Below are 20,228 nucleotides of genomic sequence, written 5' to 3' on the forward strand. Positions count from 1 at the left end.
TGCTGCTGGATTTACAGGATCCCGAAAGCAAGACATGTTTAAGGCACTCCTGTTGTTGTGACTCAAGGAGGTGTGGCTTGGTTTCTGACCAGGTGTTTTGGAGAGGTGCATGTCCGTCACTTTCTCCCCCCCCCCCAAAGTGTTCCAGGTGCTGTGCAAATTATACTAAGGCTACATGGCTTGAAACACAGCAAGGTTGCTCCCTGCTATGTTTCAAGTCAATTTCTTACACAGCTGTACGACGAGAGAGTAGGGGATGTCTTTGCCCCATATCCATTTTCTGGTTTGTTTCCCTGCACCAAACTCCAATGTTCTCATCTGCATACGTGCAAAGGCTGCCTGAATGCTACACACCTCAGCTTAACTGCGGCTTCGGTTTTCTAACTGGACGTAAACCAGTTTGAGAAACGGGAGTATTTCTCAGGAAGCCACAGGATACAGGGGAATTGTGCTTAACATTGTGAGTACTTGGCTTCAAACACAGGGGTGGGGTCACCCTAGAACTGGAGCAAGCGGTCATGTGAACATAGCCTAAGATATTACAGAGGGTTGTTCTTTAACAGGGCTGGGGAACCTGTGGACCTCTTTGTATGGCCAGTGTTCAGGGACAAAGGGAGACATAGCCCTGCAACATCTGCTGGGACCCACAGATCTCCTAGAAGCTGCAGACTTTCTTGCTGAGGAGTCAGACCAGGTGCAGGGTTCGGAGCTTTCTGTTGGACGTCAGGAAACCACTGAACACAAAGCTGAGAGCATAAGCTTGCAGAAGACCCTCTTGGATCTATGGGGCCACAGTCTAGACCAGCGTTTCTCAAACTTGGGTCTCCGGCTGTTTTTGGACTATAATTCCCATCATCCCTGACCACTGAACTTGCCAACTAGAGATGATGGAAGTTGTAGTCCAAAAACAGCTGGAGACCCAAGTTTGGGAAACAAGCCTAGACCTTCACAGGCGCCTTACCCTAAGCAACTCCAATGCTTCCCACAGGACTTGCCCAGTCCAGGAAGTACACCTGAATAGAAACTAGAGAATTGAAGGCCTGTCTTCAGGCAGACAGCTGGCCCTTTAAGATGTAGTGAGTCACAAAGGGGTGGAGTGTGAGAGGTTGGCTGAGGGGAGGGGTTTAAAAAGGCTCAGCCTGCTTTCCACCTTTGGCCACACCCACACCATACATTTAAAGTGCTATGATACCACTTTAAACAGTCATGGCTTCCCCCAAAGAATTGTGGGAACTGTGGTTTGTCAGGGATGCTAAGAGTTGTTAGAAGACCCCTTATTCCCCTCACAGAGCTGCAATTGCCAGCATTCACTGTGGCGAGGGACTGCTTGTTAAATCACTCTGGGAATGGTAACTCTGTGAGGGGAAGTGAGCCGGGAAAAGTCTGGACTTTTACAAGGATAAGACATGGGCCAAGTCTTCCTATGATAATAATAAAGCCACAAAGCTGGCTTAGTAAAGAAGAGCGGGGCAGGGGGAGCTATCTATTCCATCTATTCCACTACCACCCCATTCCTTCTCTGAGCCAAGGAAGAAACAGAAGGCAACTGAATTAAACGTTTATTACATATGTTAAAAAAAAAGTTAAGGCAAGAAAGAAAATTACATCCATAGGAAGGAAATAAGAAATAAAAAGAGAGGGGCTCTAGGTTGTCTTCCTGCCACAACCTCACATGGGCAGAACAAAAGCCCCCCCTTCCCCTTTTGCTCTTTGCACCCATCTCCCAAAGCAGCGAAGGACCTGCCTCCCAGGATTTTTTAATTAGCCCTTTTGTTGCATTGCTTTCCCAAATCTGTCCACCGCTTCCCTGTCCCCCAAGCTCCTCACCCCATAGAAAGGGGGGGAAGGATGAGAGGGAGAAACATACACAGGTTGTGTACATACCGTAAGATCTAAACTGCACGACTTCCCCAAGAGAACCCTGGGAACTATAGTTTGTTAAGGGTGCCGGGAACTGGAGCTTAGAGAGGGGTAAACTACCATTCCCAGGATTCCCGGAGGCGAGGGAGTCATGCTCTAAATGTACAGTGTGTATGGAGGCCTGGCTCTCCTTTGGGGAGAAAAGCCCTGGTGGATCAGTCCCACGTATCCACACGGTAAAGTGCACAACATCCACCAAAGAATCCTGGGAGCTATAGTTTGCCCCTCTCACAGAGGAATAGTTCCCTGCACCCTCAGCAAGCAACAGTACCCAGAATTCTTTGGGGAAGTCATGTGCTTTACATATGCAGGCAGCCGCGCTCCTCTGGGGGAGAGTGGAGGTGTTTTCCCACAGGTTTTTCCCTCACGTGTTCCATCGTTTTTATTTTTTTAAAGAGGAGGATCTTATATTTAAAATAGCCCTTTTTGCTTCCTTCCCCTTTGCGGGGAGAAAAGTATTGGCGAGCAGGGAGTATGGGAGATCCCACCCTCCCTAGATAGTGCATTAAAAGGAAAAAAAACACAAAAGAGGCCGCCATCAGCTGCCATCCTCCCCGTCTCGCCCCCACAACGTGTGAGGTGCGCATGAATGCATGTTGGTAGTGCCAGGGTTGCCTGATACTTTAGCCCTCACCAGTCACTCCTCCTCCCGCAAGTCTTTTTCCCAGCTTCAAAAAGCACAGACCGAGAGGTTGGGAGAAGACAAGTTGCACTTAGTTAATGAATTAAAAAAAAATTAGTTTAAAAAAATAAAACATTTGCTCTTTTTGCTTTTTTTTTTTTTTAAGGAAAGGGGGTTGGGGAAGCCAAGTGCCTTTAGTGTGTGTTTTTCTTCCACAGGCTCTGCCCCGCGACACACTTTTTAACAAGCCCTGGGATGGCGGGAGATGCCCCAAAGATGCCTCCCGTTTCTCTCTCGCGCGCATGTGTGCGCATGTGCACATCAGCACTGCGGCCACTGCCGGGTGTCCTCCTCCAAGTCTCACAAGACAGTCAGGTCTTCTTCGGGAGGGGTGGGGCCGAGGGGAGACCCAGGGGGGTGCCCGTTGCTGACGCTGCCATCCAGCTCTTCCTGCAGGTAACGGCGGATCTCCTGAGGCAGGGTGAGGCCCTCCAGCTCGCACTCGCGTTCCAACTGGGCTGCCAACTGGGGAGGGATGGGTAAAGGGAGAAAGGAGAGAAGAAGGGGAGAGAAATGAACACGCTCCGATCTCTGCTATGAGCCGTTTCTAACGTCTCACAAAACTCAAGGGGTGGCGCTACGCCCGCCCGCTCCACCGCTTCCATCAGTGGCAGAGAGGCTTTCTCACACGTGGCACCGCTGCTCGCCTTCCCCGTCCCCAGAAGTCAAGTGAATGGCAAGACTTGAAGGAGCACGCCAGGTTCGCACTGGGATTTGTGAGAATCAGGGTGCAGTGGTGGTAGTGGAAGTGGGGCACGGTGGGCAGGCACAGGAGGCGGCAATTCCTATTTTGCCTCTGGTGGCAAAACGGGATGGGCCACCCTTCACACACACACACACACATACACAGAGTGAGACCAAAGGCTGCTGAAAATTTGCATCTCAGGTCTCTACACAGGGGGTGATAATTAGGCTGCCATCCCTTTGGCAGGTGGGCAGCTCCTACAGCATGGAGAAGGGCCCTAAGCTCGGTGCTAGCACATCTGCTCTGTGTGCAGAAGGTCCCAGGTCCAATCCCTTGCCAACTCCAAGTAGGGCTGGGAAAGACTTCCTGTCTAAAACCCCAAAGAGCTGCTGCCAGTCAGTATAGACAGTACAGAGCTAGATGGACCAATGGTTTGGCTCAATATAAGGCAGCTTCCTATGTTCCTATTGGCAAAGGGGCATTGCTCAGTGGTACAGCATCTGCCCTGCATGCAGAAAGCCTGAGATTTGATCCCTGGCATTTCCAGGTAAGGCTGGTAGAGACCTCGTTCCTGAAACCCTGGACAGCCACTGCCGGTCAGTGTTGACAATACTTGGCTAAAAGGACTCAGCTCCCGATCTTTTTAATCTTCCTCTGGCAGCCCATTTCTGCTTGTGAACACATGCAAAAATGGGAACACTCCCGAGGCCCGAGAACTTATAGCCAGAACGAACATACAACTCGAATTCATAGAAGAAAAGCAACGGTTAGCAAACACAACAGAAACCAATCCTAAACGCTCTGTAACACCATCCATTCTTAAAACCTAGAAACGGAAGATTTGGAGCCTAAAACACAACCAGAGAGAGAGAGAAGGACTCACACTCTCAGGAGCTGCGGGAGTCAGTGGGAAGGCTCTTCACGCTGTTCAGCAGATTGCAAACGCTTTACAGCTTGGGTAGCAAGCAAGGCCACTTGGAAGCGCTTCCTCGATGGCCTCAGCCCGCAGGCTGCCTGCGTGTTAACACTTCAAATTGGCTCAACAATGGGAGGTCTTTGGCGCTGGCAAACGCAGAAACTGCTCTCCGGCTGGGTGGCTGCCAGGTGACGGGAAGACGCAGCCGCTTTATGACTTGGCAACCAGCCCTAGAAGGTGGAAGCAGCAGCCTTAAGCCTGCCTTTTTTGTTTTCCAAAGGCCACAGGGCAGTGGTGCCAGGGGCAAAAAGGAGGCACAGCAACTAACACAGATTTTCACCTTTGAGCAGGAGGTTCGTCTCCACACAAAAACACACATTCATACGCTGCCCTCTATCCTCCATCTGCACAAACAAGAGGCATTATCAGAGCCCAAGAGCTCATTTCAGGCAGGAAAAGCCCTGAAGGAGGATGTGAAACCTGGGGAGACTTCTGAAGGCCAGAAAAAGAGGCTTGGAGGGGCGCATTTGGCCCCTGGGTTCCCTATCCCCTGTCCCTACGGCCATTCTTTCAAAAGAAAAGGTCTTCTCCCATGTTTGCCTAAGAAAACAACGCAATAAAAAGCTGCGCAGGATCAGGCAAATGGCCCATCCAGTCCAGCATCTTTTTCTCAGAGTGTCCAACCAGACGCTTACAGGAACCCAAGAAGAGGACCCGAGTTCAAGAGCAACTCTCCCAACTTGCGATTCCTAGCAAGAAGTATTCAGAAGCACACTATCGCCCTCAACAGGGGAGGGGGAACATAGTCATCATGGCTAGTAGCCTCTGGTAGCATCACCCTCCATGAATTTTTCTAACCAGCCTTTAAGCTATTGACCGTTGCTGTATCTTCTGGAACAGTGAATTCCGGAGGTTACATATGTGCTGTATGGAGGACTTCTTTTTTTGCCTGTCCTGGATCTTTTAGCTTCATTGCACGAGTCCAAGTTCTCCATTCTGAGAGGAGAAGTTTCTTCCCGCCTACTCCCCTCACAGGGAACTACATTTCCCAGAGTTCCCTGGGAAGAGGGATTGATTGTTAAACCACCCTAGAGATTGTAGCACCGGGAAGGGGGAAGAGTGAGCCTCCTAACATTTCTCAGCACCCTGAACTAACTACACTTCCCAGGATTCCTCTAACCAGGCAAGCAAGAGACATTATCACAGTTCAAGTAAGCATTCGACCCAGACAAAGCATTTGTAGAGGTTATTGAGCAGAGCCAATAGATGAGGGGACTATGGCCTAGGGAGGAGGCGTGGGAAAAGGGAGTCTCACAGGCCCCAGTTGCCCCCAATAACCCCCTTCCCTGCCCAAATATATACAGTGGTACCTCGGGTTACATACGCCTCAGGTTACAGACTCTTCAGGTTACAGACTCCACTAACCCAGAAATAGTGCTTCAGGTTAAGAACTTTGCTTCAGAATCAGAACAGAAATCATGCTCTGGCGGCAGCAGGAGGCCCCATTAGCTAAAGTGGTGCTTCAGGTTAAGAACAGTTTCAGGTTAAGAACGGACCTCCGGAACGAATTAAGTACTTAACCCGAGGTACCACTGTATTCTAGAATTTTTCCAATGGACAACTTGAAAAATAAAAACCCAGGCTCAGTTGGTAAGAGCATGAGACTCTTAATCTCAGAGACGTGGGCTTGAGCCCCGTGTTGGTCGAAAGATTCCTGCATTGGACTAGATGACACTTGTGGTTCCTCCCAACTCTACAATTCTGTGACTCCCAGAAGCATTTGCCGCACTCACCCGTGGCTCTTCGTCCTCAATCAGCTGTAGTATCCCCTGGTGTCCTGCCAGTAGCTTCTCTTGGCGCCGTTTCTGGGCTTCCTCAAGCTTTGGGATGGAAGGAAGAGCAGAGTCAGTGAAGCAGGGATAACGTTAACACAGCTCTTTTTTGACCAGTTCGCTCAGACTTGCAAGCTACAGTGTTTCCTGAGGAAAATAAGGCCTACCCCTCCTTGGTCATTCCTGCCTTTGATGCTTCCAGGTCGGACCCCTTTAATGCACCTACACTTGGAGATGGTCCAGAAACTTTAATGAGCTGAGGAAGCAGAGGCCAGAACTTGTGTGTCCAGGGCTGGCAGGATGAACCATTCTTAGGTCATAATTGGATTGTGATTTGTTTCCAGGCTCATTTTTATATATATATAAATAAAAAATGCCAGTTTTGGATGTTCTAAATTTACAACCTGGGAATCAGGGTTATCGCAGGAATTGTCTCTTTTTCTACATACACATGTGGGATTTGTGCTCAATGTGAAGCTCTCCTTGCTTTTGCTTTGCCAAGAGTAACGCTGTTTATACAGTTGAGCAAAAGGGCCTTTTTGGTGGTGATGCCTACTCTATGGAGCAGCTTCCCAGGAAAGGCATGCTGGGGTCCCTCTTTTGCCTGCTTATAAATTGACCCTTAAGATTTTGTTACAACTGGTTTTAACTGGGGTGGTTTGTGCGGTTTTTATGTTGCTGAACAGATCACCCTCAGATTTTTTTTATGAGATAGCAGTTGTTGTTCTTGTTGTTTAGTCGTGTCCGACTAAACTAAACAGGCACTCCTGTCTTCCACTGCCTCCCACAGCTTGGTCATGTTCGTAGCTTCGAGAACGCTGTCCAAAAGTGTTTATATACTGCTACCCACTGAGATAGCAGTATATAAACACTTTTATGAAAAAAACACACGATCAAAATAGCAATAAACACAATGTTTTTTTTAAAAATAAAACATCCGTTAAACATGCTTTCAGGTTATGTACAATATGCGTGTGTGTGTGTGTGTGTGTGAAAGCAATAACACTTTCTTATGTGAAAACAAATTAATGTGAAAAGTTCCCAAGCAATAAAAAAAAATTCTAACCAACACTACTGTTGTATGTTACTTGCTGTGCATGTTGAAGATGACAATAAAGGCTAACAAAAGAAACACAAACACACAAATTCACATGCAAAACAATTTCAAATCCAATATAGTACTGCACAGATAAAGAATGGGGTAAAATTTTCTCCACTTAAAAGGGTCATTGAAAAATGAAGGTCTTCCCAAAGCGAGGGAGTTGCAAAGTGCAGGTGAGATTTCAAGAGTGCCATCTCGACTCAAAAGCCAGTGTGGTGTAGTGGTTAGAGTGTTGGTCTAGGACCTGGGAGATCATGGTTCAAATCCCCTACTAGACACAGCTTTGAAGTTTGGGGAAACCCAGCCAGATGGGCAGGGTATAAATAATAAATTATTATTATTATTTCTATAACCAAGTGGGGGGGGTGTGTATATATAAAAATAAAGTTCATTTTATTTTAATGTCCAATTTATAACAGTAAACGGACACTGTATGCCCTTGGGCCAGTCACTGCCTCTCAGCCTAACTTACCTCACAGAGTTGTGGTAACTCCCAGTGGCGTAGCGTGGGGGGTGCAAGGGGTGCCAGCCGCACCGGGCGCAACATTTTGGGGGGCGCACTCGGAGCTCTCTGCCCCTACCTGGTCCTGGCTCACTCTCTCTCTCACAGTGCTGGCTGTGCGAATCTGATCCGAGCTGCCGGGTCGCCGCCCACTGTGGAGGGGGAGGGTGCAGGCGTTGCGGAGCGGAGAGAGAGCGAGGGAGGGACTATCTGGGGGAGGGAAAATGCAGCGGCCGCCCAGCGCAGAGCTGAGCGCGGGAGAGAACTACATCCGACCAGCCCAGTTTTGGAGGGAAGGTGTTAGTTGCGGCGGAGCCCTGGCGCCCCGGGAGGCTGGCCGGGCCGGTAATGGGGCTGGCCGGTGGCGCCGCTGCCATCCTGCGGACAAAAGGGCTGCCGCCCCCGGCCGAGCCCCCCCCGCCGCGAAACCAGGAGCAGCTCTCTGGTGCTCGAGGGGTTCGCCCTTCATCTCCCCTCCATTGGCACCTCAGCCCCCAGCCCTGCCTGCGCGGCTCCTGCGTCTGGGGGCGCGCTCGCGCGGATGGGGTGCCGCTCCCCGCTTGCAAATGGTGCCCGTAAGGCCACATCAGAGACGCCCCCGGGACCCAGTTGCTGCCTTCTTCCCCGCCATGTGATTAAGCCTCGCACTACTTTGTGGCAGTGGTGTAGCGTGGGGGGTGCAGGGGGGGCCGGCCGCACCGGCCACAACATCTGGGGGTTAGGGTTAGGGGGCGCAAATCCACGGGTTAGGGGGCGCAAATTACTTGCCTTGCCCCGGGTGCTGACAACCCACGCTACGCCACTGGTAACTCCTGGTTTTACCCTCACAACATGTGGCACCTTGAACTCCTTGGAGGAAGGTGGGATAGAAATGTAATAATAATTGAAAAATGAATAAAACTGGGAATGGAACACTCACCCTGCGAATGGAGTTCACCGACTCGGTGATATGTCTCCTGTTTATCTCCGTCAGTTCCCTGAGGGAAGACAAAGAACCTTTTCAGGATGAGAAGATAACCCCCTGTTTCCAAATAAAAAAACTCCTGTCCTCTCCACACAAACAAGCACAAGACACTAGCCGTAAACCAAAGCAGAACTGGCAATCCCACCACCTCTCCAAGCAACCCAGATGGACCTTCAAAAACGTGGCCCGACGCTTGAGGCCCAGCAGCTCCCATGCCCTTAAGGGTTTGCCCCTTAAAAATTGTGCGCTTCTGCAAACCGTAGCCAGGGGAGGCAGGTGTCCATTGGGGCTGCTATGGCAGAAGGCAGGAAGGCCAATAATAAGTGGAGCCAGAGCCAATGATAGATACAGCCTAATCATCCTGGCTTTGCATCTATTCTCCTCCCTGCTGAGAGGAGCAATGCCAAGACTAAGGAAGAGAACGCAGAAAGCCAGTGTCACCCATTGGACTGGTCTGTAATGAAGAAGGCATGCAATGTGTACAACATGGGTAGGCAAACTAAGGCCCGGGGGCCAGATCCGGCCCAATCACCTTCTAAATCTGGCCCGTGGATGGTCTGGGAATCAGCGTGTTTTTACATGAGTAGAATGTGTCCTTTTACTTAAAATGCATCTCTGGGTTATTTGTGGGGCATAGGAATTTGTTCATTCCCCCCCCAAAAAAATATAGTCTGCCCCCCCCCACAAGGTCTGAGGGACAGTGGACCGGCCCCCTGCTGAAAAAGTTTGCTGACCCCTGGCGTGCAACATGGGGCTATCTTTGAAGGTGACTTGGAAACTACAACTAATCTAGAATGTGGCAGCTGGACTGGTGAGTGGGAGTGGCAGGGAAGATTCTTTGTTTTTTGTTTGTTTGTTTTTGAAATTTTTTTTGGGGGGGGTTGATAATTTTATACATATAAAACATAACCATTTCAGACATTGAAATACAAGGTTCTTTTGAACCTTCAGACCTCCTTCCCTCCCTCCATGGGTTCCATGTTTAAGTTTAAATTTGCTGCATCTTTTACCATTATACATCTATTATATCACCATAATTGCCATAAATAATTCCACATTACAAGTGTCACTACATCCCTGCCAAAGATTTTAACTGTTTGCAGTGGTCTTTTTAAATAAATTACAAATTTACTCCAGTCTTTAGAAAATTCTTTGAGATAAAGGTGCTTCGGACGTATGGTTAAGATGGTGATCTAAGACAACAACACTAGCAGGGTTGTAAGAAGACTTGTAACGATAACTGCTCTTACCTTTTTATATTTATTTGAAAACTGTGACATTCTGAATGAGTGAAACGTAAATTGGAAAATGTATAAATGCTATGCTATAAAGGTTAATTTTGAAAACCAAGAGGCAGGAGGGCGGGAAGTCAATAAGCTCTTAAGAGCAAAAGAATATTATAAAATGGAAAATGAATGAATTTTATTTTTTTTTTTAAAAAGATGTGATCTAAGACACTACTATGAACATGAGGATACTGTTTCTCTCCATTTATCTCAGTTTAGGTTTAATTTTGGTTTAGATTATTTTAAAAAAGAAGATCATGCCTGCTTTGATCTTACGGGAAAAGCAGCCCCTAGAAAGCAGTCAAAGGAAACCAACCCATCCCTGAGCCAATTCAACTCACACGTCCTTTTTGCTCTTCCTCTCCCGGGATTTGGCTTCAGTGATGCTGTTGTGTCGTTTCCGGTCCAGGATTTTCTGAAGCTCCTTCTTCTCTCTAACCAAAGGTTTGAGGGTGCAGGGAGGGAAAGAATGGGCCTGGGCTCAGTGGCAAAGCAGAAGGTCCCAGCTTTAATCACCGCTACTTCCAGGTAGGTCCGGGAGAGACTCCTGTCTAAAACCCTGGAGAACCACTGCCAGTCTGTGTAGACAACACTGATCTGGTCTGACTTGATATAAGGCAGCTTCCTAAGTTACTGTTTGATTAGGTATTTCGTTCAGAACAATGAGGACTAGAATCTTACTTTAGCAGAGCAGCAGTGAAGCACCTGCTTTGCAAGCAGAAAGCTGCAAACCCTCCGCTGGGAAAGGTTCCAGTTTGAAACCCTGAACTGCTGCTGCCACTTAATGTAGACCAGAGATGGGGAGCCTTGACTCCAACTCCCATCAGCCTCAGCATGCATGTCCAGAGGTCAGGCATGATGGGAGCGGCAGTCCAACAACCTCAGGAGGATGGGAAGGTCCCCAACAAGCACAGAGCTAGGTGGGACCTCAGTTTGACTCTGTCTTAAGGCAGCTTCCTATCAAAAAGGCAGGCAGCATCTGGAGGAGGCGGAACAGCCCCTGAGCGTCCCCAAGAGAGGCTGCTGCTTCCCCTCCCATTTCGCCTCATGCCAGTACTCACTTTTCACTCATCTCCTTCAACTTCTTCAGCTGGGCAGCCTGGCAATCCCGGGCAATCTCTCTCAAGCGCTGCTGGGCCTGAGGCAAGGATGGGGGCAGCGGGGTGGGAGAGAAATAGAGGAAGGAATTAATATTCCTCTAAAATGGGCCCAGGGACGCGGGTGGCGCTGTGGGTTTTTAGAATAGGAATTTGAAGGGTCTGTGGGTTAAACCACAGAGCCTAGGACTTGTCGATCAGAAGGTCGGCGGTTCGAATCCCCGCGACAGGGTGAGCTCCCGTTGCTCAGTCCCTGCTCCTGCCAACCCAGCAGTTCGAAAGCATGTCAAAGTGCAAATAGATAAATAGGGACCACTCTGGCAGGAAAGTAAACGGCGTTTCCATGTGTTGCTCTGGTTCGCCAGAAGTGGCTTAGTCATGCTGGCCACATGACCCGGAAGCTGTCTGCGGACAAACGCCGGCTCCCTCGGCCTATAGAGCGAGATGAGCGCGCAACCCCAGAGTCGGTCACGACTGGACCTAACAGTCAGGGGTCCCTTTACCTTTAAAATAGGCCCAGGGTGTGTCTGTTGTTATTATCTTCTAAAAATTGATATACTGGTTGATTGTAAACAAATAAACAAATCCCAGAGTGGTTGACAAAAATAATAAAACAATGCAACAATTAAAAATGACTGGTTTTGCTTGCTTGCTTGCTTGCTTGCTTGCTTGCTTGCTTGCTTGCTTGCTTGACTTACTTACTTACTTACTTACTTACTTACTTACATATTGCACTAGCCAAAGGCCATGGCAACATCCAAAGAAGGGTAAAAGGAAAAAAAAATACAGCAGTCGCTTTATGTGCAGTAAAACCATAGTCAAATCCACCAAAATTTCTTATTACGCAGAATAAAAAGTAATTCTCAAAAAAAAATAATGTGCAATTAGAGTCCCCATTTCGATTGGCTGCTAGCCCATCTAGTTCTTTCTTCCTAATCTTCCTAGCTCTCACCTATGGTTTAAATGACTATAGATTGTTTATTTAGAAGAGGAATGTTTTCACTGCCTCCTAAGGATATAGAATGAAAGGGTGCCCTGGGGAGAGCATTCCACAAGTGGGGAGTCACAGCAGAAAAGGCCCCGTTCTCATGTTACCACCCTTCAAACCTCTTGTGGAGGAGGCACACAAAGAAGGGAGTTTTTAATGTTTGACATTTATTGTGCTTTTCATATTCTGTTGGGTACGAGCAGAACCACAGGAGTACAGATTTTGACATGAGGACAAAACTTGGAATCATTTCTTTCTTTCTTTTTTAAAAAAGGCCGAAACTAGAGCTCAGCACTTCCAAGACACAGAACCACCTGCTCAGACATCTCAAGGTCTTTGTGCAATTGACCTCTGTGCACACACACAAACTTTCCCAGCAGGGACATGGTGGTTTGGGAAGAGGGATGCTGAATCTCAGGGCGCCAGGTGCTGTTGTGCTTCAGCTCCCATCATCCTCAACCATGCTAGCTTGGGCTGAGAAGAGCCTAACAACAGCACATGGACACCCACAGCACCTCCGGCTTAGAGCCCACTATTTGAAGCCCCGCCCTGCCTTTAAACACCTGGCGCAGGTGCTCTCGCTTGCAGTCCCTCTCCAGCTGGTGCTGAACCTCCCGCAGCTGCAGCAGACCTTGCATCTGGCTCTCCTGATCCAGCTCCAAAGAACTTTGAGACCTAGAGGGGGAAGGAAAAGAGCCGCACGTCAGGAGGTGCAAGTTGGCAAGAAAGGGCTAAGACTGCTGAGCACAAGCTATGGGCGCAAGACATAGGCCATAATATACAATTACAGGATTGGATAAAATTGTGGAAAGTAAATTTGAAATTTACAGATTGTATATTATTGAGAGAGAACTATATGAAAATGATGTATAGATGGTATTTATCACCGGTTAAACTGGCAAAAATGTATAAAAACAAAAAGAAAGAGTGTTGGAGATGTGAAATGGAAGGTATGTTTTATCATCTGTGGTTGGATTGTAAAAAGGTAAAAGCCTATTGGGAAATGATATATAATGAATTGAAGAAAATGTTGAAAATAACTTTTGTAAAAAAAACCCAGAAGCCTTTTTGCTAGGTATTTTAGGTCAAGATATACCAAAAGAAATGAGGACTTTATTTATGTATGCCACTACAGCAGCAAGCATGTTGATTGCACAAAATTGGAAGACTGGAGAAATACCAACTAAAGAACAATGGCAAGAGAAGCTAATGAATTATGCAGAACTGGCAAAAATGACAGACTGAGAGAAAAAGACAACAGTGACTTTGAAAAAGAATGGGAACCATTTATATTATATTTGCAGAAACAAAGAAAGTCAATAGACTCGATGGCAGGACTTAAATAAACATTCACATTAATAGTATTAGAAAACGTTTAGATGATAGAGAAATACTAAGGTGTATTCATTCTTACTTTTATGTTTTTTATTAAGTCTGATGTTATGTTATCAATAACTTTTTCTGATAGGTAGCAAAGTGGGTGAAAAGAGAAACAAACCAGAAGCCTAGGAGGGGAGGGAGGGAGAACTATACAGTAAATGTTAAGAATTTGAGAAAAACAAATAATTTTTTTTAAAAAAAAGACTGCCGAGCACAAGCTCAAGCAGAACGGGGAGCACACAGTAAAAGTCAACAAGCAATGAGTAACCAAGCAGATGGAAGTGAGTCGGGGGGGGGGGTGTCATATACCGTCCCCCTTTTTCCTCCCAGTAAAATCCTGCCTCTTGGGTAAGTTCAATGGCAGCTGCTACCTATCTAGGCGGGGGGAGGTGGAGCCCTACAAGTAGGCAGAGCCAATCACAGACAGAGCAAACACACACTTGTCCCGGGCCCAGAAAAGAACGGCTCTGAGCAGTTTTCTGCTTTCCCCATGCTTTCTAGGGAGGGGTCTAAGCAGATTTGCCTCTGCCCTGCCCCTTTGTCCTACCCATCGACTTGTCCATTCCTCTTCTAAAGCCATCCCCAAACCGGCCTGCACTCTGCTTATTCCAATCCCCATCCCTGGACAGGGGTCTGGCTGGCTCTAGCTGCACAGAGCGATAGGACTGTAGAATTGCAAGAGACCCCCGAGAAATGCCCTGCTGCTTTCCTGAGAAAAGTCATAGTTTAACACTGAATTGGACTAAATAGCAATTCTGCAGATTTCTGTTTTTTTTCTGTGGGGAAAGCTGCAGAAAACCTCTCGGACAAGTGAAGTATGGCTGAGCCCTCTGTTAGTGTGCTGCAGCAAGACTTTCCCATGAAGGCAGCTCTCCCGCTTCTAGCCGCGGACGCATTAGCCCAAGCCAGTCCCTTCTCACCCTTCCTGGCTGCGCAGCCGGCTTTTCTCCCCCTGGGAGAACTGGGCGCTCTGCTTCTTGTTTTGGCTGCAGATCTTCTTCATGTGCTTCCGCCGGAGCTCCTTCAGCTCACGGTACTGCTTCTTCAGCAGCTTCACGAAGGACTTGTGCTGGCGCAGCTCCTCCAGGGACTGGGGGGACACTTCTGGAAGATACCCACCCAGGCACAACAGGTTACAGAATATTGTAATCCCCGTCCAACAGCAAGGGGATGAGAGAGAGCACGTGCAGCGCAAGGCAGTTCCCACCTGCCCCTGTCCACACGTTTTCAAGTTTCTCTCTGGAGTCATAAGGACTAGGAACTTGATTCCAGAGAAAACTAAAAATGACCGCCTGTGGTTCCACCATAAGGCAGGTTTATTTTTGAAATCCACAGCAGCAGTTCAAGACTTTTCCTTCCCCCACTTGAAAATTGATGAGGGTCTTGGAAGATGGGTTAATTACCGTATTTTTCCATGTCTAAAACTAGGGGTTTTTTAAATTAAAAAATTAGGTTTGAAATTGGGGCTCATTTTATACATGGGTAGTGCTGAGGGGTGTTTCCTTAATTTGGAGTCCTCAAAAATAGTCCTCTTATACATGGGGGCATCTTATACATGGAAAAATATTGTATTATACAAATAAAAATCATTCACAACTTCTATTTTCACAATAGATTTTTTCCCAACACTGGCATCAAAACTAGCACTGCATTATGAAAATCCCAGATTCTAGGACAGGGTCTTGTTAGCCTGTGTGATAATTTATTTGTATTTATAATTAGATTTATATTCTGCCTTTCCTCCAAGGAGCTCAAGACGGCACACACCGTTCTCCCCTTCCCTATTTTATCCTCACAATGACCCTGTGAAGTAGGTTAGACTGAGAGAGCATGACTGGCCCAAGGTCACCCATGAGCTTCATGGCCGAGAAGGGATTTGAAGCTGGGTCTCCCCAGTCCTAGTCCAACACTCTAACCATTATGCCACACTGGCCCTGCCTGGGCAAAATGGCCTCGGTCTCCATTAGCTGAAGAAGTAAGTCAAGCACAAGAGTCAAGGACAGAAAAAGTTCAACTGGGCTGCAACAGACAACCCTGAACGGGGCTTGCGGGCCCACAGTTTAAGAAATCAGTGATCTAGAGCAGCTGTTCCCAGTTATGGGTCCCTAGATGTTGCTGCACTACAACTCACAGTGGCCCCAACCAGCACAGAGGAATGATGGGAAATGTAGTCTAACAGAACCAGGGGATTCAAGGTTGGGAAGGGCTGGTCTAGAGGACCTTTGGAGTCTATCTTCAAGGGTGTTGGCACAACAGTGTCTTCTTACCTGCAAGGATGCTGGCAATCAGATCGTCCCTTTGCACTACAGGGTTGAGAGAAGGTGAGAGAGAAAGAAATGAGAAACAGGAGTTAAAACAACGAAAGGGGCATGAGGGTATCCTTTTATAAGTTTGTTCTTAAAACACAGGTCCAGGAAAGTATGGGGAGGTAGTGGGGCACATTCCCAGAAAATGTACCCACTGCAAGGACAGCAATTGTGGCGGCAGTAACCTCAACTGCATAAACCCCAATTGTGTTTTCCTAGAACTTATTTATTGCTAGAAGGCTGCTACTGGCAGTTTTTGGGAGTGGACAGATCAATAATATTAATATCAGTAAGAGTTTAATAATGAATATGCCACTTACTTGCCAAAATGCCTTCTAAATGCATTACAAGTATAAAATAGATTATAAAAAGTATAGCCACACGTGATTCGTTGTATTGAGTTAATTGGCACCATGAAGAAAGCAATGGGAAGATAAGCATTATAAAGACCGTAAAAGTAAATAAATACAGAATAAATCACTTCCATCAAAACACTAAAGAGAAGCATCCACAATTAAATTGTACAACAACCCACCCAGCCTTAAAACAGTCAAAAGAGCAGGCTCAACTCAGGAGATAAAGAGAATGCTTTTCTAAGCAGGTGTGCCTTCAAGAGCCGACGGCATGCCAATATTGATGGGACCTATTACAGCAAGGAGAGCATTTCGTGACACTGGTGCCACCGGTGGAAAAGTCCATCCCTGCATTACGACAAACCGGTAATCACCAGGCCAAAGCAACACAGGGGATCTTCCCAGCATAGTTCAGGGGAATGTGTCTCCATTGTTTGTGGGGTGGGGAGGAAGCGGGGGAGGGGAGAGAGAAATAAGACGCCCTGTTGCTATAAGGCTATAGGCAAAATAAAAAGAGGTAAGCAAAAAAGAAAGAAAAGAAAACCCCAGCCATTCGCAAGTAGTGGAAGGAAAACCTGAAAAAATAGAGGAGGAAATATAGCTCAGTTGGTGGAGCATGAGATTTCAGAATTGTGGGCTCAAGCCCCACATTAGGCAAAAAAAAATAATGCCTGCATGTAAACTTGTCTGTACACTAGACTAGCATATCCGAGTTCAAGGACATATTCAAGGCAAAAAGAGGGAGCATAGCAGGGCTGTTGTGGGGCGAGGATTAGGGAGAGTTTTGCAGGACATACATAGAGGCCTAAAGGTAAAGGGACCCCTGACCATTAGGTCCAGTCGTGACCGACTCTGGGGTTGCGGCGCTCATCTCACTTTATTGGCCGAGGGAGCCGGCGTACAGCTTCCGGGTCACGTGGCCAGCATGACTAAGCCGCTTCTGGCGAACCAGAGCAGTGCACGGAAACACCGTTTACCTTCCCGCCGGAGCGGTACCTATTTATCTACTTGCACTTTGACGTGCTCTCGAACTGCTAGGCTGGCAGGAGCAGGGACCGAGCAACGGGAGCTCACCCCATAGCATGGTTTCGAACCGTCGACCTTCTGATCAGCAAGTCCTAGGCTCTGTGGTTTAATCCACAGCGCCACCTGCGTCCACATAGAGGCCTGGAGGGCTGTAATTGGCCCCCGGGGCCTGACACGCCCTGAGCTTGCTTTAGATCTTACCTTGACTGGGAACTACGCTGGGGCTCCGGGTTGGTGGGAGCAGGGGAGGTGGGGGCTTGTGTGCCTCTTCAGTGGGGCCAGTGGTCACGCCAGAGGAGCTTCTCGACACCGACGTCCGTGGCTTCTCTGCATTCTCCTGCTGGCAAGGAGAAGTAGCACAGTGGCAAATTCAGAAGTGCGGGGTCCCTTCAGAACAGTCACACCCTCACCCTTCTAAGATTGTACAATAATCTTGTAATTACACAACTGTAATATGAAGGGGGTACGTTGCAGTTATTGGTGCCATGTGCTGCCTTTCAGCTAGACCTGCTATTTTCTGTGCATGTACAGTCATACCTCGAGTTGAATGCGCTTCGGGTTGAGTGTGTTCGAGTTGCGCTCCGTGGCAACCCAGAAATAACGCAGCACGTTACTTCCGGGTTTCGCCGCTTGTGCAGACGCTTAAAATGACATCATGTGCATGCACAGAAGCAGCGAAAAGCGACACGTGCGTGCGTGCGCAGACATGCCGTCGCTAGTTACGTTTGCTTCTGGATATGAACGGGGCTCCGGAATGGATCGATCCCATTCGTATCCAGAGGTACCACTGTACATGATTTGGAGTGCTCCAATATCTTCTCTCAGAGGGACTTGCGTTTGGCCTGAAGCTTTGTTGTACGTAACAGAACTTGCACGCCGTTCTCTTGAAAACGAAGCGAACCTAAATGCTTAGCTTTGGCGCATGCAGTGGCTTAAAAGATCCCCTTTCATGCTGATTGGGCGGCTGTAGGATGCTGGAGACAGAGACCCTGCTGCAGAAACAGTAAGGAGTCCTTGACCCTGGACCATTCCATCACTGGCAAGGAGAAAATTGCCTGCACTTCCATAGATTTCATCTCTTGGTCCCGCCTTCTTAGCAGCAGGTGAATCTGTCTCTTCCCAGTTTCACACAGGGTTCTTTCATAAATCCATTTTCTGTCTTAACCTGTAACTTTTTAAAATCCCCATTCTTCATTCAACTGTTAAACCCACCCTTCACCACAAGATGCCAGGGTGGATTAAAGCCATTTAAAAAAAAAATTAAAATTAGTTTAAAAGAAACACTATTATTTCCTCTGAAAAATAAATATGTATTTTTTAAAAATGCACACTCGTTAACATGCCAGGCCGTATCCAAGTCAGTTTTATTCTGCGGAGACTCACTGACATTAATGAACCCAAGTTAGAAGTGTCCATTAATTTCAATGGGTCTACTTTGAATAGGACCAACATTGCATACAACCTTTTTATTACATATTATGCGCTTCTAATACACATATTTTTTAAAAAAGTAGAGGATTCTATGGCAGAATTCAGAGAACTATGAAACCTGGGAGGTAACTGCGATCCAACCCACATGGGGAGGTCCAACGAAAATGAAACCCTTCCAGCCCCACATCCGCTTCCCTCCCTCTGTGTGCCATGGCTGCCCTCACCTCACTCTCTCCTATCAAAGCCACAAGCTGCTTGGCTCGCTGGTCCATTAAGCTGACATGTTTAATGGGGTTGATCAGAGCCTCTGCATAATCTGAGGGAAAAAGAAGATCCATTAGTTTTAACACATGAGGAAGCCTGTGTGTGCATGCTTGCACCAACTGAAGTAGACCCAATGAAATTAATGGACCTTAGTTCATCACAGTGAGATACAAAAAAATTAGAATATGCACATCCCAGTCTCCAAAGCTGGATTTAAGACAGATTCCTTAAGACATACTAGCCCTGCTAAAAATATTTTTGTTTACACAAGCCTATCCAGACATGTAGAATGTTCACATGTGTTTTAAATCTTGTTTTCAGCTTATCGTTGATTTTAATTATTTTTTTCTGCACTTGCTTCAGCAGCACATATACTGATTTTAATTATTATTTTTTCATTCATTTTAGATAGCCGATTTAAACATTTTTTAAAACTGCTAATTTTATTATTGGTTATTCTCATTTGTAAGCCGCTTTTAAGGTTTTATTACAACCCAGAGGTATATAAATCTTTTGAAATAAACAGTCCTACTCAGAGCAGACCTACTCAGAGTTAGCAAGTTAATGCACATGGCCAACTAGGTCCCTTAATTTCAGCAGGGCTACTGAGAGCACAACTGTGTTCAATATAAGGAATTTAATAAATGAATAAACGTAATAGAACACAACCCAAAATTGGGTAAGAGCCCCCCCCCCAAAAAAACCTTATGTAGAGTGCTACTAAAATGTATCCAAGAATAAACCACAACTATAATTTCAGAAAAAAATGTGAAACATATAACAAAGAGGTGGATAAAATTACACAAAAATACAGGAGGCTGATACAGCGTCCTAGCAGCAGTCTGATGTGATTAAGAATGAACAGATCTATACTGGAGACGAAACGTGTTTCAAACCCCAGGAGTCTTCCTCAATAGTCAAGGTGAGCAGGGCTCAAAAGACATGATCGGGCACAAGTAGAAAGGTACCACCTTTTCACATCAGCTCATATATTTTCATATTCTCCTGGTGTGCACAGTAGCCTTCTAGATACAATAGGTCAAGCTAACCTTATCATCAATACAGTTCAGCCAACTGGCTAACCTTCAGTGACAAATCATGTGTCCCCATCTGCACTGTATAAAGCAGTATCATATCACTTTAAACAAGCATGGCTTTCCCCCTCAAAGAATCCTGGGAAATGTAGTTTCCTTGGTTTGACACAGAGAGTTGCTAAGAGAACCTGTTCCCCTCACAGAGCTACTACAATTCCCCAGAGTTCCCTGGGAAGAGGGATTGATCGTGAAACACCTCCCACCACAAGCATTCAATTACTTTGGTGATCGTCTGGGATGTAGTCGTAGGCTTCAGTGTAGACCAGCAAGGCCGGGAGGCAGAGGGGCTGGTTGCTTTCGCTGCGCAGGCAAATGTAGTGGTAGCCTGTGGGACAAAGGGAGGGGGAAAAACAGAAAAAATCAGTAGGAACTGAGAGGTGGACATTCAGGGACAGCAAGC

General features: G+C 47.0%; 1 protein-coding gene across 2 annotated transcripts in view; it reads right to left on the reverse strand.

The window, feature by feature from the left end:
- Nucleotides 1–1,542: 1,542 nt before the first annotated feature.
- PLCB3 (phospholipase C beta 3) overlaps nucleotides 1,543–20,228 on the reverse strand; it is a 67,969-nt gene continuing 49,283 nt past the window's right edge. Inside the window, exons 23-33 of one of the 2 annotated variants that reach the window (XM_083715541.1) lie at nucleotides 20,049–20,153; nucleotides 18,695–18,786; nucleotides 17,241–17,376; nucleotides 15,622–15,657; nucleotides 14,275–14,458; nucleotides 12,538–12,649; nucleotides 10,951–11,027; nucleotides 10,231–10,323; nucleotides 8,559–8,616; nucleotides 5,997–6,083; nucleotides 1,543–3,067 (exon numbers count right to left, since the gene is read on the reverse strand). In XM_083715541.1, coding sequence (XP_083571667.1) covers nucleotides 2,903–3,067; nucleotides 5,997–6,083; nucleotides 8,559–8,616; nucleotides 10,231–10,323; nucleotides 10,951–11,027; nucleotides 12,538–12,649; nucleotides 14,275–14,458; nucleotides 15,622–15,657; nucleotides 17,241–17,376; nucleotides 18,695–18,786; nucleotides 20,049–20,153 — 1,145 coding nt within the window. In that variant the 3' untranslated portion in view covers nucleotides 1,543–2,902. Of the gene's footprint in view, nucleotides 3,068–5,996; nucleotides 6,084–8,558; nucleotides 8,617–10,230; nucleotides 10,324–10,950; nucleotides 11,028–12,537; nucleotides 12,650–14,274; nucleotides 14,459–15,621; nucleotides 15,658–17,240; nucleotides 17,380–18,694; nucleotides 18,787–20,048; nucleotides 20,154–20,228 lie in introns of both variants that reach the window. The other variant, XM_083715540.1, reaches the window with a different exon arrangement.

Source organism: Podarcis gaigeae (assembly GCF_964106915.1).
Source record: "Podarcis gaigeae genome assembly, chromosome: 16".
Lineage (NCBI taxonomy): Eukaryota > Metazoa > Chordata > Lepidosauria > Squamata > Lacertidae > Podarcis > Podarcis gaigeae.